This window comes from Melozone crissalis, unplaced genomic scaffold (assembly GCF_028551555.1).
Source record: "Melozone crissalis strain CALT ecotype California unplaced genomic scaffold, PUWL_Pcris_2 ptg000027l_1, whole genome shotgun sequence".
NCBI classification, from domain to species: Eukaryota; Metazoa; Chordata; class Aves; order Passeriformes; family Passerellidae; genus Melozone; species Melozone crissalis.
In genome coordinates, this window is record NW_026535805.1 from 5,237,797 (window position 1) to 5,263,608 (window position 25,812).

General features: G+C 46.8%; 1 protein-coding gene across 1 annotated transcript; it reads left to right on the forward strand.

The window, feature by feature from the left end:
• The first annotated feature begins 2,766 nt into the window (after positions 1 to 2,766).
• On the forward strand, positions 2,767 to 23,942 carry RD3 (RD3 regulator of GUCY2D). Its single transcript, XM_054279533.1, has 3 exons — positions 2,767 to 2,936; positions 14,804 to 15,115; positions 22,812 to 23,942. Exons 2-3 carry the CDS (start codon positions 14,820 to 14,822, stop codon positions 23,107 to 23,109), a joined length of 594 nt encoding a protein of 197 aa, XP_054135508.1. The 5' UTR covers positions 2,767 to 2,936; positions 14,804 to 14,819; the 3' UTR covers positions 23,110 to 23,942.
• The last annotated feature ends 1,870 nt before the right edge of the window (positions 23,943 to 25,812 follow it).

The window sequence follows — 25,812 nt, forward strand, 5'->3', positions numbered from 1 at the left end:
ATGTGCAGGGAGAAAGGGGGCAGGGAGAGGGCAGAGAAAGAAATCTGTGCTGCAAAAGACATGGCAACATCAGCAGCTATTCTTAAATGGGCCTCAGCCTTGCAGAGCCTGGGGACTGCTGCTGGAGACTGAATGAACTTTCTCTTGTTTGGCTCACGATACACTTCTGTGTGGGTGGGCTAACTGGATTTGAGGTAAATAGCATGAAGATCTTTCCAGTAAATGAAAAACTGTTTTGCTGAGGGAAAACAAGCACTAAAAACAAAAACAAAAACCAAAAACAAACCAAACAAGGTATATTACTCTGATTACTCTGAAAGTGGCACTTTTCTAAGGAAGATTGTGAGTCTGTGAAAAAGCAGAGTTCCCTCTGTGAGCCCCATTATATAACTAGCATTCTTCAGCAGCTCAGACAAAAGCCAGCAGGCCAAATACAACCCTACCATATTAAATTTGCTTTCTGTCCGTGATTGAGAGCGATTATTTGCTTGTGGTTGGAGCCATGCAGAAGACAGCAGCAATGTGATTACTGAAGTCCATCCTCAGTGCCATTGTCAGAGGTCCATGCCTTTGGCACTAGAATATGAAGGCTCTGCAGGCAATACCTGCAGTGTTAGCAGAGTGCTCAGGTGAGCCAGGGCAGCATCTGACAAATGGTGAGAAACAGCAGGCCCAGTGCACTGCACCACACACTGCTAAATGCACTGCAAATTGCAATATGGTGAAAGCTGACTGTCATGGAGTGTCCTGGGAAATGTACCACTGGATAAACCTTTCCTCCATCTATGGTACCAGAGCATTGCTACCAAGCCACTGATGATCTGATGCTGACTGATCTGGTAAATCCTGTCAGTACAACAGTGAAAGAATCCTTGGTTTCAGCTGCTAAATAAAGTATAGGAGAGATGAATGATTTTTCAGTTGTGAGGCTTATATACATATCTGCAAGGAAACATTTCCAGAGATATTCCCCAGTCATCAGTGTCTCTGATTCATGACAAGAACTTCCAGGAATTCACTGCATTGAAAAGATAACCTGGAAAATATACCTGAAAACTAAGCATTTTCAAGGGGGTATTATTCTGCATTAGTCAGAGTTGATGACTTTTGAAATAGGTTTTAATGTATGAGAATATAATGGTCTTTATTTGTGTAAGATGACTTTTCACTTCAACTCAACAACCCATTTAGAGCAGAGCATACCCAGGATGCTGTAAACCTCCACAAACTGGGCTGACATTGAGGCTCAGGACAGACAAGTAATCCTCCACGCATAATTAGCACAGAAAAATGCTTCCCATCTCTTTGTTATGCCTGTTGTATTTTTGATCTAATAATAAACTAAACTTTAAAACCCCCCATGCTCATACATTTTAATCTAGACTGCACTGGGAATCCTGTAATCTGTAATATTTTCAGCTGGGCTGTTTTGGTTTATGTGTGTGCTGCACACACATACATGGTCTGGAACAGCTCTGCCTGTGCCTGTGCTGCATGAACACCAAGAACTTGGGCCATCATTTGTGCAAGCTTTTCAGTGGGGCATGCTCGACTTCGCACACATGCTCAGGTTGGAGGTGTCATTGAGTGCTGTCACCTGTCCCTGTGCTGTCCCCACCCAAGGTGTAGCTCTGCAGCCCTCTGACACAGCCTGGCTCTCCTGGGATTTGGTGGGGCTTTGGCCAGTGATACTGGGGATGGTTTTGCACATTTTTGCACTGTGGGAAGAGGCTGGGTGAGGAACTGTGGGCTCACAGAGGACACTGTGGCCGTGTGTGTGACTGGGACCATCTAGTCAGCACCCTGCAATGAGCAGGGACATCTCCAGGTAGGTCAGGCTGCTCAGAGCACTGTGCTTGAATGTTTCCATGGATGGGACATCCACCTCCTCACGGGGCAACCTGGGCCAGTGTTTGTAAAAACCTTCCTCCTCTTCTCCTCCATGCCCTTCCAACTCCCGTGCCGACCCCTCATCCTTCATCCCTCCAAACCCTCGTGGCTTCTGTGGCTGAAGACTGCTTTGCTCTGTTCTCTTCCCAAAGGACTTGGTGAGAAATGAATGAACAGTTCCAGTTTCCGCGCCGTTATTTGTCGGTGCAAATTCCGTGTACAGCAGTGAGTCCCCGCGGGGTCTGACGCCGTGCCGCTGCCGCTGCCGGTGCCCGGGCGGAGCTCACGGTCCCGGACCGAGCATCGGGCATCCCGTGGTCGCTATGGGAACGAGGCGGGCGGGGCGCGGCGGCGGCGGCTGCGGAGCGGCGGCTCCGCTCAACTTCGGCAGCGGCGGCGGCGAGAGGCGCTGCCCCGGCTGGGCGGGACGGCAGCGGGCAGCGCGGTGAGGAAGAGGAGCGGGAGGAGGAGGAGGTGGAGCTGGGGTCACGGCCAGCAGGGTGCCCGGCGGGGCGGAGGCGGTGCCCGGCGGAGGGGACCGCTGTCTCTGCGGCGAAGAGCCCGGGCTGGGTGTCCCGGTGCCGGTGCCGGGGAGCGGGCACCGCCCGGCCCGAGCGGCTCCCGGCAGGGCGCGGGGTGCGGCCGCCTCCGCCGGGACGGCCCCGGGAGCGAACCCCGCCTGCAGCTGCAGCCGGTCCCGGTGCCCTCAAGCACCTGCGTTTCTTCCGAGGGCAGCCTCAGCTGCAGGGTAGAAAACGGCACAAAGTTTCCGTGGTTTGGAGGGACTTTTAAACTGGTGCCGGCTCTTGGCGGGAGGCTGAGTGAGTGTGCGGAGGGAGCGGACCGAGCCCTAATCGCTCCAAGGCACTGCCGTAAGCGCAGCTGTTGTATCTCGTCACCAGGGCTAATCCACAGCCCGGTGTGGGTTTAAGCCTGCTGTGCCAGTTTAGAGGGCTTGACTTCAAGCCACGTCCTCCTCCCGGTACCCTCTCCGCTCGCCCCGAGTCCGTCTGTCCGCAGGAGCAGCGGGAGCGCTGGTGCCAAAGGTGAGGCGGGACGGGTGGGAAGGGAAGGGAAGGGCCCGGGGCCCCTCGGCAGCTCTGCCAGGCTGGGCTCGGGCACGGCTGCATGGGTGATGGATAAGCGCCGGGTAACTGGTTATGTAAGGACAGGCAATCGAGGAGGAAAGCATGGTTTATGCTGCTTTATGTTTATACCGTATTTAAAATCTCTCTGATTAGACACCTGGCCTGCTAAGTGCCTGCAGGGTGGAAGTTCAGTGTTTGCCAACCCCAGGGAGGTGCCACGAAGGTCGGTCAGACAACTTCTGAGTTATGGCAGTGTAACTGAGGCTAGAACACATTCTGCATCTCCTAGTGCTGATACATTAAAACCCATGTGAGGACAGCGCTGTTCATGCTCACAGAGGCTCTCTGTGCCCACAGGTGGGACATGCAGCTATTCCAGGGTGGAAAGCATGAGCTTTCCCAGAGCTCTGCCAGTGCTGTGGATGATCTCGATAAAGACAGGCTTAAGTTTTCAAGCTGTAAATTTAGCTTTCTTCTTTTGGTTGCTAATTTTGGAACAATGTATATTTTTAAGTAGCTCCTGTCACAATGATCAAACTTAAACACTGGTCCTAGTGTTCTGCAGTACAGAGAAAACTCTGCAGTCAGAGTGGGAATTTGGGGACCTTTGGTCAAGATTCATTCTGGTAGGTGCCATAACTAAGGTTCAGTCCTGAACAGAAATGTACAGGTGTCTGTTAAACTGCATTCTCACCTGTGATGCAATGAGTTACTCCTGCTTTCCCAGAGGAATCAGTCCTCAGTCTGGATGGAGAATGCACATCCCACCTGCCCCTTTTCACAGCACTTAGTCTGGTCTTCACTACAATATATGAATAAAAATACATCAGAGGGCCTGACGACAGGTGGAATATGCCTTTGGGTCAGAGTTTCAATCTCTTTATATAACTCTGTGTATGAATATCTGCAGTGGATGACAGTATTAGAAGCTCCAATCTGTAACATTAGTGCCCCTTTAATAACATTGTGTGGTCAGTAGTAGAATAGAGAAAGATGAGCTGGGGATCTCTCAGAGTTTTAATTCTGAAAGCGTTTTGTATTGGTCCCTTCCATCAGATACTATTACTGTTTTATTGCAGAATACTTTTTTCTGGTGGTTTAGGTGATTTTAATAACAAAAAAAGCTCTGGGTCTGTGCTACATCCTGAATTCTCATTTACACAGCTGAATGAATGGTGAAGAGTACTTTACATCCCTCTGTCCTGACTGGAAACCTGGCTTTGTAGTCTGCAGAGATCAAAGCAAGGTACAGAATTGAAGGTGTGTTTGATCCAACATGGCAAGATCTGAGCAATATATAGGAGTTTTAATAACAAATCAGTCAAACAGAGCAGTTCATTGTGCTTTAACTTCCTGTCTCCTGTAGGTTTAGGTAACAGTTTAGTGTAAGTTGTATGACAGAGTGATTTTATGGTTGCTAGTGGAAACACTGTTTCGAGCATGAGTGATATATTGGCATAAAAATAGTTCTGTTTTTCAACAAAGGGAACTCATTTGCTTTGATAAGTAGATAAACTGCAAAATGCTGCTCTGCTTCATGAGCAGATTTGAGCAGAACCCACCCTTTTGCTTTTGCAGATAACACAAAGATTATCTTCTGTAGAGTGCCAGGAATTAGGAGAGCTCCAAGCTATTGGGCCCTTCCTTCCCTCTTTCTTTAAGACTGGATTTTCCTCTGGAGTTAATCAACAGAACTCTCATTTATTTCAATGAGATAAATCTGTTTTACATTTGTGCAGCTTTGCTGCAGATCATAGAGCTGTACCTGTTAGATCAGCTACCTTTCCTCATGGTGTTTTGGTTAGTGACTGAAAATCATCTTCCTTATTCTCACCTGAACTTGGGGCCCAGTTTGCACTGAATTCGTCTTTCTTTACCCCTCTTGCAATCAAAATGCAGATGTAAAATGCATCAGATACACTTGTTTTCTAGAAGATTGAAACACTAAGAATGTACTACAAACTACACAAATACTGGGAGAGATAAGAGCAGTACTTTTAGTATGTTCTCAATTTTAAAGGCTTTCATTAAAAAAAACCTTATGAGGGCTACCAGGTGTAGAAAACGTGACCTATTCATGTATTTCATCACTGTTGTGGTATTTCCAGAAGGCCACTCAACCTTTCCTTTGATAGAAATAATACCACTCAACCTTTCTTTGATAGAAAGAGTACCACTTGTTTCTTTTCTGTCCTGCAGCACCTTTGGTTGGCTCTGAGTCCCTCCTGTCACGTTTACCCGGCGGCGATTGTTGGTCACACACCTTCACTAAAGGCTTAAGTGACTCTGTGACAAGGACAGCAGACAAAGAGCCAGTCCCTTTGTGTAGTGCTGACAGTGCCAAACCTGCTGGAGCAAAGGGAGTGCAGAGCAGGGGCTGCACACCGAGCAGCAGCACGGCTGTCCCGCTGCTTTGGGAGCAGCTGTCCCGCAATTTTGGGAGCAGAGCTGGCAGCAGCAGGGTCGGACAGACAGGGGCAGGCAGGTCGGACCCTGAGCGCAGCCGTGCTGGGACAGACAGACAGACAGACATTGCCTGGCATGCAGGGGCCTGCTGGGTGCCACAGTGCCCTGTCACAGCTGGCTTTGCTCCTGGACACTGCTGTGAGGCTGTCTCCAAACACCTGTCACCACAAAGACGTGACAATAAGGTTGCATTTAAAGCATTCGCTTCATCCCCTGCACTTCTGTTATTCAAAGCTCCTTGCTACCTGAAACAGGGTCATGTACCTGGAAACGTGTTAACCACTGTGAATTTCAATTTTTTTAGTCCAGAAATAGCCTGTGTCTATCACAACAGGGGATTCAGTGTGCTTACAAAGCAAAACGCAGGTTTTCTGCTGTGGTCTACCCCTGAATGTACTTCAAAGTTCTCTCTCTTTATTCTGCAGGTCAGAATGAGGAATGCTGCTGTGATAATATAATGATATTTGCACTGCTTTTAAATTTCTTGATTGACAAGCTCTACCTACTGCTTTTTCAGCATTAATTGCTTTGTAGCATCCCAGGCTGAGCTTATAATAATTTCCACTGAAATTACAATCACGTGGCAGGTAGCTGTAAACACCTCAGCCCTCCATGTCACTGAGCAAGAAAGGAGATTCCAGATGCATAGGAAGTAGAGTTCTTTGGGCCCTGGTAAGGGAAAATTCTCTGTTTGGAGAGGATAATGGCAAGTAACTTTAAAAGCCCCACGGAATATCCTGAGTTGGAAAGGATGGACAAGGATCATTGCAGTTTAGTTCCTGTACCTGCACAGCACATCCTGAAGTGTCACACCATGTGCCCAAGAGAGTTGTCCAAATTGTTTTTCAACTCTGCCAGGCTTGATATTGTGACCATTTCCCTGGGGAGCCTATGCCAGTGCCAGCTGCCCTCTGGGTGAAGGGCTTTGTACTGACATCCATCCTAAACCTGCCCTGACAACTTCAGGCCATTCCCTTGAGTCTGTCACTGGGTACACAGAGGAGAGATCAGTGCCTGCCCCTCTGCTTCTCCTTGTGAGAAAGATGTAGATTGCAGTGAAGTCTCCCTCAGTTTCCTCTTCTCCAGGCTGAACAAACCAGAAAGTGGTGGAGAACAGAGATTCTTTTACAAAGCTATGGTGGACTATATAAATAAAATTGAGAAGGTGTTGGCAGCAGTTTCTTAGTAGAAGTTGCTAAGATTCTTTGGAACAAAAATTAAAATATCTTCATCACAAGAGAAATAGATTTTGAGGTTCATCTTTGATGCTGTTGCTACTTAAAGCTACTCCATACAGATAGAGCCAGCAGCAGAGCCATGACCACAATTTCTGCCTGAGCAGCTGTTAAACATTGCATCAGCACAGAATTCAGAGAGGGGGGTAGCCAAACCAATTTCAATCTACCCATGAGCTGCAGTCCAGGCAGGTACTTGATACCTTTTGGTATCTGAAGGACACTGGACTTTTCTGGACAATGTAATCCAAATCTTACTGAAGAGGTAAATAATTTAAAACAAATTTTAATATGCTCTGCATTTTGACATTATCTCTTTTTCCCCTGACTATGTGTCTTCTAAAAAGTACAATTATGGGGACAATTTGGAGGTCAGACCCACTTTGGAAATAAATTTCTTTGTTTGTTAGCCTGTGATCTGGCACGTGTGGAAAAAGGCTAAGTGGGTATCTTGCATGAGCAAATTCTGCTCTCTGACTGTAGCTATAAGGAACCACCACCCACAAGAAGGGAGGGAAGGCATTTCCCAGCTCCTCAGCCCAGTTTGTTGGCATGCTTTGACTGGATGATGATGGATTTCTTGGAAATCTGTCTGCAGCTGAGTGACAGCCTTTCTATTGACATCACTGGATTATGGATTAGGCTTCTCTCACGTAACCCCTTTAAGGCTTCTCCTTCTGCTCCTGCACAATCACCACACCCCCAAGGCTCTTGAGAGCCACACAGGACTGTCAGCAGCACTGTGAAGGCGAAGGCAATGGCAAACCACAGGAGACTTGTCCAACAGAGGACAGAGAGTCCTATTCTACTCTCATTTTTATCCAAATGCACATTTCTCACCCTCTGCATACTCCTCTCCTATCCTGAAGGACATTACAAGCTGGGAGCAAGGAGAAGGATCAATGGAAATGAATATTTTATTCTCAAAAGTTGATTTTCTATACACTAAGCTGGCCCTGCTGATTGACTCATGGTTTAAGACTGTGACAAGTCTTAGCAAGTGGTGATGGAGCCTGGAGGAGCCTGTGTCTGTCAGGCTGGAGGAACAGCCTCCAGCTGGCCAAAGACCAGCAGGCCAAGGACACAGACTCCCTTTGCTGGGGAAAGGGCTAGGAAGGGCTGAAACCCTGTGGAAAGAAGGTGAAAAAACAGATAAGGCCTGTGAATGTTGATATTTCTGATGGTGAGTTCTTTGGAACAAGAAGAGGAAATCGCATGGGGAAACATGTGAGAAGGTAAAAAAATGGAAGATGAGGTTCAGAACATGCCCTGAGAAAATGGAGAAAGCTACAAAAGTACATGAAGACAAAAATGCAGGAATTGCTGACACTGTAGAGAACAGTGTAGGAGTTTTGAAGAAAGGCAAAACTAACAGGAAACATTTACATTAAAAACTTTCAACAAGACTTACTAAAAATTACTAAAATTTGAAACAATCCCTCAGAGACTGTGAGGGAGAGAGAGAGGGGGAGAAAGCCAGGTATTCCAGACTTTAGCACAGTTAAGGTAAACATATGCTTAAAACTCTGTGAGGTGGTTGGTCAGACTTGCAATCAGCAGTGACTTCTAGGCAAAGGTCTGGGGTCAATGACACCAAAGTCTCAAACCTCAGGTCTGTTTCTGGAGTGGAACTTACATAAACCCCTCAGAAATTTTGGTTGAATAACACCAGAGATGTTCATCAGCTGGATTGTGTCAGCTCCCAGGATAGCCTCTTAGAAGGAATTGGAAAATGGACTAATTGGGCAACAGAAAGATCTGTATCCAGATATCCGAGGCAATGTCTTTTTAAAAATAATTTTAATGTGAATGCTTGCAAAGTGTAAATTTGTCCTTTTCCCCAGTAAGAAGGTCAGGCTGTAACTTTTGCCTTTCTTTAGTTGTCCCCATCTTGCCAACAGTGCTTTGAGTTTTTCCACATGGGAAAGCCATTTTGAGTCAGTTAATGATTTGCCTGCCTGTGAACTTTAAATTAAAACCAGCAACCACAATTAATGGAGCCCACAGTATCTTCTGCAGGCTGCTAAGAGCAGTAGTGGAAGAGTGGTGGCTTGTTGAGCCTGCTAAATAGAGATGGCCACTTGCCAGCTCTCGAAAAGAGGAGATGATGGATGAGGGAAGGGAAGGAAACAATCTCATACAAACAGGACTCCCTTAGGAGCAGCCAGCACAAGCTGCCAGTGTGCATGAAAAGCTTGCATGGGGTTTTCCTTCATTTGAAAACAGGCCATTTCAGCTGCAGGTCAGGTGCTCTCCTTCCTTTGTAGTCTTCTCATCTGGAAGCAGACTTTTATGGCAGTCAAGTGAAAGCCCCATTTGGGGTCAGAGATATCCATGTTCCCACACTAAAAGCAATTCTGCCTTTTACCAGAGCTTTCTGAAAACTCTGGGACTGGGCAAAGCTCAGGTCCAGCAGGCCTTGGTGTCAGCAGACAAGGTATCCAAAATATTTTTCTGTTTATTCTCTGTAACACTAGTGCTAGGTAAAATGGTTCTCGTGCAGGATGCCTTGCTTTGAGGGAGACCTGTGGAACTAAAATCCATAAATGCAATAAGAACAGCCCAGGATCATGCAAAATCCAAGTCTCCTTGCTCTCTTTCCCAGTCTGAGCACTAAATTCCCCTCTTGCTCCTCTTCTAATGAAACAGCTGGTGAGCCAGGAGTAGCTGGAAGGGCATTCCTCAGTTGTAATGCTTTATATTGATTTACCCCTAATGCCACAGAAGTCAGCAGAGCTAAACCAGTGTGAAACCAGGTCATAGCCAGAATTAAAATACAGAAGGGCATGTTCACCTTCATCAGATAAAGGCACAAATAGAAATAATAATGGTACCTGTAGCAGCTTACAAAAACTACTGTCATCACAGAAGCTGAAAAGAAACAGGAGACTTTAAATTATTTACAACAGCTTGTGGCCTGTTTTGCCCCTCACTTTTGTTAGGGATACACAGGGGGTGATCAGACCAAGGAAAAGCTCTTCATCCTTAATGCTGTGTGATGGTGAGTGGAGGCACCATGTGGCAAGCTCCAGGTACCCACTGGAGTGGCAGAGTCACTGATTTGAAGCTGTCAGTGCCTCAGTTCCAGCCTGAGCCTGTTCCTGTGTCTGAGCTGAGACACCAGAGCTCTGCCTGCTGCTGTGGGAGCTGTGGCTGGAGGCACTCACTCTGGCCATGCACACAGAGGGAAGCACTGGCTGCTCCTCCTGCAGAGCACAGGGATGGGGAGGGGCAGCAGTACCTGCAGCAGCTGCTGGCTGTGGCTGCTGTCACCAGGATAGCCACAGCTGATGCTGCAGGGCAGCCACTGCAGCCATCTCTGCTGTACAGGCACTGCAAACCTGCCCAGCTGGTGTGGGTGATTTCTCACAGACAGCTCCTCACAGCACAGCCAACAAACTCCATCTCTCCTCACCCAGCTAACCCACTCTTCTGTAGCACTCTTCTTCTTCTTGGTTCCAGCTGTGGCCTGTTAAGGGCAGGCCTGTTCCTAACCTCTGGTAATTTGTGCAGCTGCAGCTCCTCAGGAGTGAGATTACCTCCTGCACTATCTTTATTTCCTCACATTCTATCCCCCCACATCCTGGTGCTCCTGTTTGCAGGGGTGGGAGATCTGTGCCTCACACTCTGAGCTGGCTGCACCTGTGACCTGTGGAAGCTGTCAGCCCTTTTGTGTTTGCCTTTTGAAGAAACTGGCATTGCTTGCTGGGAGAGGTAGGGTATAGGACTAGAAAACTAGTCCTTTGATGCACTTTGGAAAAGTTCCTGCTTCTAGAAAAGTCTAAGCATTAGAGCCTGAAATAATTTGATGTGGGACACTGTGCAGACTATCCAGGTTTTTGGAGCATTTTCCTTTAATGGTGTGATTTATTTACATAGTATGAACACTTTGGAAAGTGAACAGGCTACTGTAGGATGAGTGAATGATGCATGGAAGCATCTTTTCCTTGCAGTCCTGGCAGAATGCTGTGGATCTCTTCTCATCCAGGGAGTCTGGGAGCTCATGGCTCTCAGCTGTGCTGGGAGTACTGTGCAGTTATGAGCTTTTGGTGGTTTTTATTGTCACTAAAGGTGGAAGCTCAATGAAAAGCATATTTTTCCTCATCACTTCATGCCTGTGTGTGTCCCAGCAGTGAGGATTTGCTCAGGCCTGCAGAAGCAGACTCTTTAATCCCTTGCCCTCATGTTAACTTTTGACGCCATGTCCTGCTTGGGCTGCTGCCAGAGGAGCCTCTCTGTAATCCCAGCTGCAATCCTTATTTGTGCCACCCCTGTCCCCAGGGGCTAATGGGAGGGAGCAACAAGGCACGTAAGTGCTCTGTGTGAAGAAACAGATGCTGTTTTTCTCCTCTTCAGCTCCCCAGTGCCTGTTTTGGAGTCCATTGTGTTTAAATACAAGTACAATAGGTAATAACTTTGTTCCATGCATTGTCCTCCTGAAGGGACAACATGAAGGGATTGGCTGGGTGGGGAGTTAATTCCATCTTTTTCTGAGCTGATTGATGCAGTTTGTTCTGTCTGCTAAGTGCTGGGTAACTCCCAGCAGCAGAAACCTCTCACTTAGAAGTAATAACAGTTTAAACCTTGGTATGCTTCTGCTTCCCTCTCAGAGCAGCCTCAGTTCCCTTGGCCCTGGGGGTGCTGCTGAAGGAGTGCTCCTGCAGCAAAGCAAATAATTGGACTTGTAGAAGGCGGTGTAGCCTCTGCTGCATGCAGCCATACATTTGGTAAATAATGGTTAAAGCTCTGTCTGGCCCTGTAGCTCAGGCTCCTGTGAGTGCTGCCCAGGCAGGGTGAGCTCTGCTGCTGGTGATACAGCAGCAGGAGCAGCAAACCTACCCAGGTGTGTTTGGTTTGTGTGGCAAGGTTTTGGTGGTGATGGGGGCTACAGCAGTGGCTCCTGTGGGACACTGCCAGAAACTTCCCCCATGTCTGACACAGCAAATGGCAGATGGCTCCAGCAGGGACCCACTGCTGGCCAAGGCTGAGCCCTTCAGTCCAGCTGGCAGCACCTCTGGGATAATGGGGAAGGGGAAAAAACAAAAGAGAGACAGAAGGGAGGCTATGGGAGGGCAACAGCTCTAAATACCCCAAGGTCAGCGGGGAAGGAAAGGCAGGGGGTGCCTCAGACAGTGGAGCAGAGTTTCCCCTACAGCCCATGGGGAGGCAGCTGTGCCCTGCAGTCCATGGAGGTTCAAGAGGATGCAGAGATCCACCTACATCCATGTTCAAAAGGAGTTGTGACCCCAGGGGAAGACCACAGTGGAAGAGGCTCCAGGCAGGACCTCCTGGAGAGAGGAGCCCAAGCTGGAGCAGGTCTGCTGGCAGAACTGGTGACACCACAGGGAATCCACACAGGGCAGCCTGTTCCTCAAGGACTGCACTCCTGTGAGAGACCCAGGGAGGAGCAGTTCATGAGGAACTGCAGTCCATGGGGAGCACTGACACTGGAAAAGTTCCTGGAGGACTGCCCCATGGGAGGGACCCCACACTGGAGCAAAGGAAGGATGAGGAGTCCTCCCCTTGAGGAGGAAGGACCTGCAGAAACAGCTGCAGTGTAGTGAACTGACCACAGCCCCCATTCCCCATCGCTCTGTACTACTGGGTGGGTGGGAGATAGAGAATTTGGGAGTAAAGCAGAGCCTAGGAAGAAGAGAAGAGTGGGGGAAGGTGTTTTAAGATTGGGTTTTATTTCTCATTATCTAACTCTGATTTGATGAGTAATAAACTAATATACCCACAATGAGTATGTTTTGTGCCTGACAGTAATTGCTGAGTGATGTCTCTGTCCTTCTCTCAAACCATGAGATACATTTAATGCATTTTCTCTCTCCTGTCCAGCTGGGGAAGGGGGTGATTGGGCAGCTTTGGTGGGCATCAGCTTCAGCCCACCGCAGCAGGTCACAGAGGAGACCTCCAAGGATCTCCTGGCCAGAATGTAGCTCCCAGCCATCCTTTGACTCCGTGCACTGAGTTGTTACAGGTGGGGTTGCTGCAAGGTCGTGCCCTCCCACGAGGGTTCAGCCAGGCGAGCCCAAGCCCCGTGTGTGGGCAGGAGAACGCTTCCCCAGCCTGCAGGAAGCAAAGCATCCTTGTAACCTGGCCTCAGGTGGCAGGGCTGTGACTCATTTCAATGACATGCTGAGAGGAAGTGAGGGTGCCTCTTCACCCTCTGTCTCACCCTCTGAGCGAGCTGGCTGCTGCAGGTGAGATTTCTCAAGACCTCAGAATCTCTGCTGCTCAGAGTGACCCCGAGATGTGTTAGAAAGTCTCTTTTCCCAGCCCAGCCATTGAAGAAGGAGTCAGAACTCTTCTGTTCTCATTCTCAAGGTTGTTTATTGTTTCTAATCTATAAAATTCTTTCTCCAACCCGCCACAGATCTGTCTGGCAGGTTGGGTTGAGGCACACTGCCCGTTCTTAGGGCAGTGTTGTCTTTTTTATGCTAAAAACTACGTGTACATTATTTCCTATAACTTCCCAATACCTATCACCTATGTTAGACAGTGAGCTTCTACTCTAAACCAGTCTAAAAGTACCAGCATCACTCAGAAGATGGAGGCTAGGAAGAAGAAGGAAAAAGGACAAGGCACACACAAATTCCTCAATCTTGGGGCCCCAAGCCCCCATTCTAAAAACCTCAAAAATCTATTTTTCATCCTGTGACAAACTAACTATTATTCTACTTAGACTCTCTTGACTTGTAATTCTTCATATAAAGGTTGGTATTTTTCCATGGGTCAAGATCAGAGGCACAGAGGTCTTGGGCACTGTGCCAAGGTCTCTGAGCCCCCTGGGCAGGGGCTGGAGCCCTCCAGTAATTCTGCCCCTTGCTGGGTGCAGATTTGCCCCCGAGCAGGCTGCACGGGCTGGATAGCTCAGTCCTCTTGCGGGACAGACTGCCCAAGAACCGAAGCAGTTCTCAGCCTCTGGCAACCACAGCAAGCTTAAGGGATCAGCTCTTTGTGATTCCAGCCCTTAGCTTGCTAAGAGCCACAGGAAGGCAGGCAGAGAGAGGAGAAGGCCATTCTGGCGTTCCACAGCGTTCTGTGAAGGTTCCAGTGACAGCTTTTCTAACCAGAATGGGCTAAAACAGCCCATTATATGGGATACAGGGGAATCAGAAATTGTCTGATAGCAAGGGTTAAAGGAGAGTGACCTGTGGGGTTACAGAGAGATAAGCAGGAGTTTGAAGGCAGCAGACAGGGGCTTCTAGCTATTCACCATTGTCAGAACCCAGGACATCCCTCTGGCTGTCCTGAGCAGCCATGACCCCTGCCAGGGGGCTCAGAGACCCTGGCACAGAGCCCAAGATGCCTGTGGTTTTGATTATGGCCCATGGAGCAAGTTACCAACCTTGTATGAAGATCTGCAAGCCACAACATTTTAAGTAGAATATTAGTGAAGTTATCAAAGGTTGGAAAAGTAGATTTTAGGGGTTTTGCTATGGGGGTTCAGGGGGCAAGATGGAAGGAACTGGATGTGTCCAGCCTTTCTCCTTCTTCTTCTTGGCCTCCGTCCTCTGCTATGATGTTGGCACTTTCAGACTGGTTTCAGACTGAGTAGAAGCTCACTGTCTAACATAGGGGATAGGTATTGGAAAGTAATTGTAGACATTGTATACGTAGGTTTTAGTATAAAGACATAACACTGCCCTGGGGGCAGGCAGTGTGGCTGGGCTGTCTTGCTGAGCTGACCTCAGCAGGGCAGGAGAAAATTTTTTATAGATAAGATAAAATAAACAACCTTGAGACCGAGAAATGAAGAGCCCTGACTCCTCCTTCAAGCGCTGGGCTGGGAAAAGAGACTTTCTAACATTTCTCAGAGTCACTCTGACCAGCAGAGACCCCGCCACACCATGACTTGGCATTTCCTACCTTTAGGCCTCTGCTCTCCACGGGGCCCTTGCAGGCCCTGGGCCTGCTACACTCCAGGACAGCCAGAGGAATTTCCTGGGTTGCCACACCAAGGTGCCAATTGGACACCAGTTATTTCCAAGTGGTTATCCAGCAGCAATTTCAACAGCAGACTGGAGGGGTGAGGGGGGAAGTGTTCTCAGCTGAGGTGTGCTGATGATGGCACTGCTCTTTTTCTCTCCCTCTCCACCCTCACCCCACTCCCAGCAGAGACACACGGAGCACGATGTCCCTGGCATCCTGGTTCAGGTGGAACGAGCCCCCAAACCGCATTTCCCAGAGGAGCCCCACGGAGATGGTGGTGGAGACGCTGATGATGGAGCTGAGCTGGCAGATGAAGCAGGCCGAGAAGCAGCAGCGCGAGCGCGAGAACGAGTACCGGCGCATGAAGAGCGGCGTGGACTACGGCTGGCTGGTCAGCTACCCCAAGCACAGCTACGACATCAGCCCCGGGGAGAGGCTGCAGCTGGAGGACATGTGCACCAAAATACACCCTTCCTACTGCGGGCCTGTCATACTCAGGTACTGCCAAAGATGGGGTGATGAAGAGCTTGCCTTTCCCCCTTTCCTCTTTAGGATGTGTGAGGAGAGAGTGAGAGTTGCTAGGACCAGCAGAACCAAAATGTGGCATCTTGTATCATGAGTTGTGCTGGGATAGTGTCTTTGTGAGAGAAGGGAAATCTAATGTTTTAAGTCAGTTTAACATCATTTCCCCCAAGAAGTTACAGAATGCTATTTCCCTCTGACATTGGTTGAGTGCTTCATGCTCCTAAGTAGCCAGAGCAGCATTACCTTGCCTGATGAACAGGTACCATCTCAGTATTGTGATGGTTTGGTTTTGCTTCACATTTGGAATTGTAGAGAAACTGAGGTTTAAAGGGACCTGTAGAGGGATGTACTTCCACCTCCTACTTGGAGTAGGGCCACCTTCAAAGTTAGATCAGGTTGCTTAGGGCCTTGTCCTGTCCACTGTTGAATATCTCTGAGGGCAGAGGTTCCCCAGCCTTCAGAACAGCCTCCTTTGATGTTTCCCCCCCTCTCACTGGAGCCTTCATTCCTGGATTTAAGCTGTCCAGCAGGTGTGTTGAAGCACTTGTCCCCAGTGTCCAAACCAGCCTAAAGGTGCTGTTATTTTTTTCAGCCTGTGAACCAGTTTCTCCCAGAGAATGTCTCCCTTCCCTAGCCTCCCTCTTCACTCTAGACATGGAGTCATGGGATGCAGGTGGGGATGAGTTGATTTAAACAGTCAAGTGGTGCTTCTGACTTCTGCAGTGTTTAGATATGCACAAAGCCTCTCTTGCTGTGGAGCCTTTCAAGTGCTGCCCTTAGGGTTGCTGCCTGCCTGCTGAGTGACCTCCTGTGAGAATGCCTTTAGAAACTGATCTAAGCCTGCTCTAGCATGCAGACTGGAAGGGAAAGGTGTGGCTCTTTTCCTTTTGGGGTGGCTGCTCTAAGATAAACTCTTGCACTTGGCACAGTGAAGGCAAACTTGGCAAAGTGAGGAGCAGTGACTCTGCAGTGCACCTCAGCCAAAGCAAAGTTGTGCAATGGGCCTTTATAATGAACTTCCCCTGTTCCAACATGTTCTTCAGATGGGATTAGAGTGAACACAGTCCTTACAGAACATATACAAGAGGCTCTCAGCACCCTGCAGTCCCTCACTGCATATGCTGGCTCCTGTTTTCCCTTGAATTGCAGCTGCAAAAGTGCTGGAAATAGCTGCTCCTCTGTCTTACAGTGGATGTAGCCAGGAAAGAATGCCAAAATTACCTCTCTAGCCCTCATCTTCCCTGGGGCTGAACCTTGGAAGCAACCTGGCACACAGAGCCTTGGCTCTTGCAAAGGTTGCCACGATGGCAGAATTTGGGATCATTCAGTGACCAAGACCTCTCTAGTGAAAATTTGCTGGGAACAGCACCTGCCTTGTGGTTGTATAACTCCAAGCTATGCTGTAAACAAGCCACTTCAAACCCCTGGGATTCAGAGCTATCTTTACCATCCCCAGGGCCACTGAGCGAGGCCTGGCTGGCTAACAGGTTATTTCCATGGCAGCAGGCTTTGTTTGCTGGAGCAGAGAGGCCCCAAGGTTCATCCGCTTCAGGAAGGTATTAAGCTGAGCCATATACAATTTGCTGCTCTGCTATTTGTTTTTTGTTTAATTGATACAGATCATGCTAGATGTCTGATTTCAGTGCAGCTTGTAATGGCTGTTCACTGTTGTTCAGGATTCAGCATACTGATAAATGTAAGTAGATAAAGGCAGTAGATAAATGTACTCAACAACGTTGGTGGACTCTGTGTGGGTGATTGAAGTAGGCTAAAACCATCCTCTTAAAACTCCTCTTACAAATAGGGTGCTGTCATAAATTGTATTACACTGTGATTTGAGAAGTGGCATGTTTTACAGAGCTTGCATGGTTAGCAGAGCCACACTAAAATAAACCCTGAGGATTTCATAACCTTTGTTGGTTCAATTCTATGACTGAGAAGGGGCTATCACAGTCACAGAAATGGTGGAACTGGATTGTGTCAAAGGTCTGGCTGATCTGGTGAGCAGTCTGCATTGACCAGTGGCATCAGTGTAAGGAAAAGAGCAAAGGACAAGGAAGAAAATCCAACAGCAGGGACAATTACACCTCATATATAACATCCAGCTTACTGTGCCTTGTAACTGGGAGATTTTTGGAGCCACAAGTGCACCTTCTATCCATAATTGGCTGATGTGGCTTTTTCTTTCAGTTGTTTAAGTTGTGGGAGCTTTTCTCTTTTTGAACACGTATAAATTTATAACATTTTGGCACCCTGTGGCAGAGCTCCACTCCTGAACTACAAGTCTGTTACAAAAAACTGTGTTTTGCTTGTCTTAAGCTAATGTGTCCTAATTTTATTCAATAATCCTTTCATATTGTGTTGGAAATGTTAAGAGTTGACCCCTCTCCTTTTCTACCTTCTAACTGAGAGCTCTGTCATTCCATGGAATTTTCATTGCTGGTGAGGAAACAAAGAAAAAGAATGGGGCTTGCCATGTTAGGAGGTGAAAATATACAGGGGAAAGAAAGAAAGAAAAAAAAAAGATCCTGCCATTTAAAAGAAAGGCAGCCAAAACTGGATAAATTCTCTTTACAGAAAGTGAGATAAGATGGAGATTTTAGTAACTTCCCCAAAATTCCACAAGATGAGTATAATAGGAATGCAATGAAACCTCCACATTCCCAGATAAGTACTTTAATAATAAGATCACTGCACTGCTGATGTGCACTTCTCTGTGACTTCCTAATATGTAGCAGCTTTTAGAAAAATCTTCCACCTAAAAAAAGTTTGTGACTTTGCATTGGGAAATTCAAATGCAGAGCATGTACCCTACCACAGCCCTTGGTTCTGACTGAAATAGTAAGCTTGATCCTTTCCCTTCCACTTTAGATATTTGAAGAGCTGAGATCCTTTTTGAAGTCCTTTTTGCACTCAACAAGCACATAATTCTTAAATAACACAAGGAGCAGGCATCTTGCAAGACTGCAGAGTTTGTTTTGTTTGTGTCATGCAAGGTCTCCTGCTTTGTGAGCCTCTGAGTTCAGAGTCAAAGCCAGAACAAAACATTTTTATGTGAGTTGTCAGAGATGTCACTTTGTTCTCTAAAGGTCTAAATGATCCAAATTTTCCTTTTCTGTGGGTATGGGCTCATTTACTGAGAGGCAAAGTTTATCCAAATTTGTTTCTTTAGATGTGGAGGAGGCTGGAAAGGAGCACTTCACAAATGAACAGGTTTTTTTCAGATCCAGATTGCCTATTTTGTATTTTGGGTCAATAGGAACTTCTCTTTGAGGCTCTTGGAATTCTAGAAGGATTCAAACACACTGCAAATAGCATCAGATATCTGGAGACCCTGATTCACCTCATGCAAATAAAGCCATTGCATTCAGGAGTAACTTAGCTTTAGGTTACTGGGTTAGAGATCTCTGTTTATTTAGAATTAAATCCTGGAGCCAGCTGAAGGAACTGACAGTGAGTTTGGTGAGGTCTGTAGTACCTATCCGCCCTGGTCAAACTCAACAAGTAGAATGGTATGTTGCCAATTAAAAATGCTGGATTTTTCCCATCTCTACTCAGAGCTTTAACCTTAGTCAGAGCTAGTTAAAGTCTGTTTAATTGCTTTCAGTTTCAGAAGAGTGAAACAGTTGGTTTTTGTCCTCCTGTGTCCAGAGGGAAACAAAAAACTCCCTAGGATGGAAATGTGAACCTGCATTTTGGTGATCTGAGTTGTTATCAATATCCCAGGCTAAGAACTGTAATTTTATAAGGATTGTGTGTAGCTGAAGTGGCCTTCCTAGTAAGACTTAATGTAAGACAAATGACTAAAATCAGAAATGGATTTATTTACAATGACAAGCTTAAGTTTGAGGTGATGTGACATGAGTTGCAATTAGTGTGAATGCTGTAATTCTTTGGGAGTCAAGGAGCCTTTTCTAGCAAAGCTGTTTGAGTGTTACCCTAGAACCAGAATTACTGCTCAAAATATAGATTCAGGAGTCAGCAGCTAATTATTAGCACTAAGCAACCCCACATTTTCTTTGAATGACTAAATCTACTTAGAGCTCCCCATTCAGACAGGCACCCAGGAATACCCTGAACTATAAGCACATTGTTTAAATCCATGGACTTTCACTGGATTTAACAGGTCTTTAAAGTTCAGGCTGTACTTAGGGAGCCCACTGTACAGGGGACCTACAGAATAACACAGGCAGGTGACAGTGCTTTAAAAAGCAGTGCCAGGATGAGCCAAGCACGGCAGGATTCTTGAAATGTGACAGCCCCATAAAGCAATGAAAGGGACAAATTTGTTTGAACTGTGATTCCAACACTGCCTGGACTGGGGAATGTGCTCATCCCTGTGTATGCCCATTCATCCTCCCCAGGTCTGTGCTGGTTCAAGGTGAGTTTTTGTCACGTCCCAGTCACTGTGTGACGTGTGTGCATGATGAATTCCAGGAGAGCAGCCAGCACTCCCACAGCTTGAGCCACAGATCAGATACAGAGGTCTGCTTTTGTGATGAGTAAGGGAGCCCTGCTGAGGTGTTTCTGGACATGGTTGTGAGGTTGCCTAGTTTGAAACTATCCCATGCAAAAGTGTAAGGGTCTTAACCTCTGGTAGAAGACAGATGAGCCTTGTGCAATTTTGTGTTCTTAACCCCACTGAGCAGCTTTGTGTGGAGTTTGTTTCCCAAGATACAAGGCCATACTGCCTGATTCCAGTGGTTTTCTGGTTTTATATACTGGCTGTTGTGTGCAGACAGCAGATTGCTGGAGCATCCAGCACATGAACTGGTGTTCACTGACACCTGGGGAAGATGGCTTTGGTTATGTGTAGGTGCCTGCAGCAAAACCATGGTTTTTTTCTGATACACAGACTGGTTTAGCTGGAACTCAGGCCTGGTAACCTGTCCATCTTTTCTGTAGAGAAATATTTGTGGTGTGCACTCCTTTAGGATTTCCTACATGAGCTTGTCCCTTACATAAACGTGCTGGTACTGAAGTTAGGTGGGCATTAGTAAAGGGGTGAAGTTAGTTCATCCTGTTAGGGGAGAGAAAAGGATCCCCTTTCCCTTCTCCATCAGAATCAGAGTGGCTTTCCATTGTGTGACTGGCAGACAGTCTTTTGGATTGCTTTCTCTTTGTTTCTTAGACCTGCTCAAATCCTTACAAAGTAGTTTTGGTGTTGGTCCTGAAAAGTTAGAGGTAAATCTTAACAGCAGAGTTGACAAAACTATGCAAAAGAGAATGCAAACAGGCAGATAGCTGTGCAGGTGGAAAGCTACCCTGATTTCAGAAAACTATTTCAGCTGGATTGGTAGGGAGTGTTTTCAGCAACCCAGGGCATTAGCACTGGAGCTCTCTGCTCAGGGGGAATATTTGCTGTCACATCATTCATTTCCCTCTGGTACCCAGAGCCAGGCACTGGCCCAGTAATAGCCTGATGTGTGCTGCTCCCTGCTCTGGAGCCACAATCCAGCAGTGGGACACACAGCCTCTGAAAGTGGAGGCAGTGAGGAGGCCTTTTGGGTGCACAATTGCCAATACAAAAGAGGAGGATCTAATTATATATATATGTATAAAATATGATAGCACCTCTCTTTACAACACACATTGAGATAAAATAATGGAATGTCTCATTTTAGTTCACCTCTGCAATAGAAATCCTTTGAAGCTGCTTTCTCTGGTATAATAATAAGAATGTTGTGAAGACTTGAGTTTCTATGGACTCACCTGTCTATGCTTCAAATAGGATAAAGGGGAAAATGTATTTACTGTGAAAACTGTATTTTGGGCTCTTTGATAATGCAACTGAAGTGCTTCCTCAAAAGGCAGAAAGGAAGTCTGCAATGTCCAACAAATCCCAGTTCCTGCTGTTGTCTGCTAACCCTCAGCAAGAGATCATCTCTTTCCCTTCCAGGCTCTGCACAATTCAGTTTGGCATCACTGTGCCAGTGCTTAAATACCAGCATGAACTGCAGCACCTCAGAGGCCTTTTGCACCCAAACATTCAAAGTTTTGAGGTTTTTGGTGAGGGGGCAGAGGAGGGAGATTAAGAATTGAAAGCGACTGAAACAGTTAAGGAACATTTTGGTGACTTTGGAAGGTTTTGTGTCAAATTGCTCTGGCTGGACACTGGTGCTTCTGCTGACACTGAGCTCCCTCAGTGGGCAACACTGGTGTCCCCACAGCTGTACCTGTAGCTGCCAGTACTTGCTGGGAGGGAAATATCAGGATACAGCAGGGTGTCAAGATGTGTGGCCAATTTCAGGCCTCCACAGTCGGAGTCAAAATAAGCATACAAAAAGTTTTTCTGGTTTCTCCTTGGCTTGCTTTCTGTCCCTGCTATCTTGGGTATCCTTTGGCACACCATTAAGCAATGCAATTCCATATTGTGCTAAACTCCTTCTTACATTCCTGGGGCTTTTCAAAAACCCAAGAGGCAATATCTTATTCTATCAGCTTCTGCTGCATTGGGCTAATTTAAATACAGTCCTACTGTTTTCCATCCTTGTTCAGTTCTGCTGGAGGAAAATATCAAAATGCTTACCTTATACACTTTATCTTCCCTGCAGTACAAACACCTGGATTTTAGTGAAGTACTAGCTTAGCTCTGTGTCTCCTTGCAGGTATAATTTCACCTTAAGAACTGATTATTTATTAGAAGAGCTGCCACATTACCACCTGTCACAAATGTGTACTATTACAGAGCAATCAGAACATCTATTGGACCAGAGGGTGAGCCTTGGGAGTGGCTCCCACACTCCCCAGGCTGGGGACAATTCACCCAACAAGGTGTCAGCAATGACTTGATCTCTTCATTGCTCAGCCTGTGGCCCATTCAGTGGCTTCAAGAAAACTATTCTGCCCTGCATCTTATCTTCCTCACCTGTAAAATAAACAGTGGTGATTCTTCACTTCCTTGCTACTAAGCTAGATTAATAAATTTCAAAAAAACTCCATTTTGAGCTCTTTGCTGAGAAGGTACTGAAATAATTCAGAGTTATCTAATTAGATACAGCATTGTGCTGCCAACCAAGATGTTTTCAGCTGAGCCAGTCCATTATGTTACAGAAATTCATAGGAAGATGAAACACCATGGAAAGTTAAATACTGAAAGACTACCAAAGAAAGTGACTGGATTTTCCTTTGTCTAGAGGCCATTGGGTAATGCTATCAGGAACAAGAATGGAAAACAGGGGAAGTCATGGGGGGCTTTCCCTGGTCTGCCTTGAGCTTCTGGTAAGCTGCAGTTTAGGGACGACCTCAAGCAATGATGTGCATTTGGACAATCACGTTTAATCAGCAGTGCTGGGGACATTTTCCACAAACTTGTCCAATAATTTTGTTTCTTAAGCTATTAATAGCATTGAGTTCTGGTTTAATAGGTTGTTGTGTGAAAAGAGCACTTCCTTCTGCTTCAAACTTGCCTTCTAGCTTTGTTTGGTTCTCCCTATTATTTCTTGTGCTTATAAGAAACAGTGATTCATCTCTTCCTTACATTCCCTGGCTTGCTTGTGATTTTAGAGACCTTGGGCATATCTTCACGGCCCCTCCTCGTTGTTGTTCCCTTCTGTGCAGGGAGTCCCATTTAGCAGGAAAGTGCAGGTTCCAAGCCTAGCACAGGGATTTGGCAGCAATCTGGAATTTGATGTTTTTAATCAAAGCTGTGCCTTGCCTGTGCTTCCAGGTTCAGGCAAGTGGTTGCAGAGTACGAACCAGAGGCGCAGGAAGTATCCCGGCTCTTCCGCTCCGTCCTGCAGGAAGCTGCTGAGAAGATCAAAGAGGAGGAAGAGGCCAAGAAGCTTGCAAGGCAGTGGAACACAAAGAACAGAACCAGCCTCTCCTTAACAACATTTAAATCTCGGTCCAGGATCTCTCCATTCATCAGTGACATCAAGACCATCTCTGAGGATGTGGAACGGGGCACCCAGCCCAACAGGAGGGTTTGGAGCATGCCAGAATTTCGGAACACCAAGGACTTCTGACTCTATACTCAATAAGGTTTTTAGACACTGATCTTTCAAAAGCCCAGTTAACCCTTTTTTAATTCTACTGTTCTTTTTTCCATCTCTCTTTTCCTGCCTGTCTCTGTCTTGGAAGCTGTGTCTGTAGTAACCGCTGCTGATGCCTGCAGCCTGTCACACCATTTATTACCAAACATGGTAGCCTTTCCTGTAACTCAGTAGCTGTTCAGAACCTTAAGGACCTTAAGGCTCATTTACTATCTCCTTTTTATTACTGCTTTCTTGTGGAAAATGAATTAGTTTTGCTATGTCTGTCTTCTCCCTTTCCCCTCCAGCCTGGATGTAGTTATCTATAAAAACTTTTGGCTCAAGCTACTGAGAGCTGCTGGCTGCACCAATCTTGCTGAAAGCAAGACAGCCACTTAAATGAGTGAGGCTTACAGGATCAGGCTTGTGAGCTAAAGCTAGTATCTGATTTGGAACTGAACTTCCTTTTCCAACTAATAGCCTTCCTCAGTGCTACAACAAACTTCACAGGTAACCTCAGCACTGCTCTTGATCCACTTTTTTTGCTGACAGTTCACAATCCAACCCGGGTAGAAACAGACCCAAGCTTTTTAAGATTAAAGCCCAATCATGTTCCACAACCACCAGTGTATGCATGTTCAAGTTTCTTGGGTACTTTCTCTTTTGTGCAGGCAGAACCCCCAGAACTTTGTACCTGCAGAGCAGATAGAAATGTATCACCCTGCTGTGTAGATACAGAGGTGGATACCTCAGTGCTGTGTCAAGTGCTGTTCTGAGGCCTCAGTGCTCTGTGTTGGTGAGCTAAGTGCTCTACCCTGCACCCCAGAAATTTATGTTTATGGCCAAGCCTGAAAGAGGGCTGAAGTAGACTATCCATGTAAAGGGAAGGGTGAAGGGACTCAGCATTTATCTCCAGGGCTCTCTGTACAGTGGCAGCAGTTGAGATCATGTGAACTTTTTGCTTCTGTGAGTGACTGAAGGGCTCTGGCAGATGAAGGTTCTTGTGAGACCTTGAAGAGACAGGAGAATGCCACTAAGGAAAAGCTGCTAAGGCCCTAATTCAGCATTGGCAGGGAGAGCTCTCACCAGCAAACAGCAGGGCGCTCTGTGAAAGTCAAGTGTCCTGCAGAGAACCCAGGGGCTAGGATGCTTTGTGGTGACCAAGGGGCGATGGGGAATGAAGAGAGGGACTTGCTTGGATGACTGGCTGCTGGGGAATCATCTCAGTGGGGTACAGCCTCCTGGAGGACCCTGTAGCTTTGTTGTTCTTTTGTCTGTTTCCAGCTATTTTTCCCTGGGGATCTTTGCAACAGCATGTGGGTTCTACAGCCAAGATTAAAACCCTCTGAAGCTGTGCCAACTCTGGGAAGAATTCCAGTGCATGAAATCTATCCTAGACTAGAAATGTGCAGCTTCTTCCAGAGATGGAGGAAGGCAGCATAAAACAAAGATCAAGATCAACCCCCTAGAGCTCTCTGAGACTGGGATTCTGACTCTTCCTCTCTCCCCTCTGGGCTATGTAAGATTGAAGACAAGGCTTTCTTAGCAGCAGCAGGCTACAGTTTCTATCCCTTGGTAAACATTGCTGCCAGCAACCCTCCTAGGGACAGAAAGCAGCTCACTTTTAATCAAAAAGTCGGGGCTTCCAAATACAGCATCCAGTTTGGGACAGGCTATTCCAAGTTTAGGTCAGTGAGGGAGAGTTTAAAGCCTTCTGACAATCAGCTTAGTGTTTTTCAGCCATATGTCCTTGTGAAGTAATGTGATTGTGTACATGAAGTAAAAACCAAGGCTAGACATACTTAGCATAACCTTAGCTGTCTAGAAGATGTAGGATCTCTAGCAAGGGGTCACCACAATTTGCAGAAACAATTCTTGTTTGGAAAAGAGTCAGCCATATTTTTTTTTAATATATTTGCAAGCCACTGTATGGTACTGAAGACTGAGATGAGTTCATCAATTTCATGCTGCAGCTCTGTTTTCATTTTATTTGCACTTATGTTCTGTTTGGCACCTTCAGTATTGACTGCATCGATGAGATGTTTGATGGGGAGACACGGGACCTTCTGCCACACTGCCACACAGCTCTTTGTTACAGCACAGTGTCTGTAGCATGCTCACCCTTTCTAAGGAGAATCAGCAGTAAGTACCTGCCCTGCAGCAATGCTGTAAGCCAAGGAAATCCCTGATGGGTGTTCACACTATCACAGTGGCCTGTGATTGTGCTGTGTCCAGCTGGCAGACACCATTCTGGTGCAGCCAAGGAGACAGAGCTGACCTTTGGTCAAAGCCCTGCATGTTATGGAGACCAGGCTGGGGCACTGCTTGTGACAGCTGTTTTGCCTCAACTTACCTATCATTTATAATTCCACAATAAAATGTAATCCAAACTCTTGAACAGTAGTATCACTGTCCCTGTACCCCTTCTGGAAGTTACACTGGGCTCACAGTGGGATCTGATGGTAGAGGGATGTTCAGATACCAAGCTAGGAGAGATCTGTTCTTTCTCCATGCTCTCTAGTACTCTTACAGGGGTAGAAGTGGTACCATGTTTGCCTGCAGGCAGCTGCTTGGAGATGACTGAACTCCTGCATTGTGTGTGCAGCAGCAGGGACTGAAGCAGAGCTGGGAGGTGATCAGGGTGCACGACTGCTGTGCTGCTTCTGGTGCTTATTTTTCTTAGAAATGCTGTACACT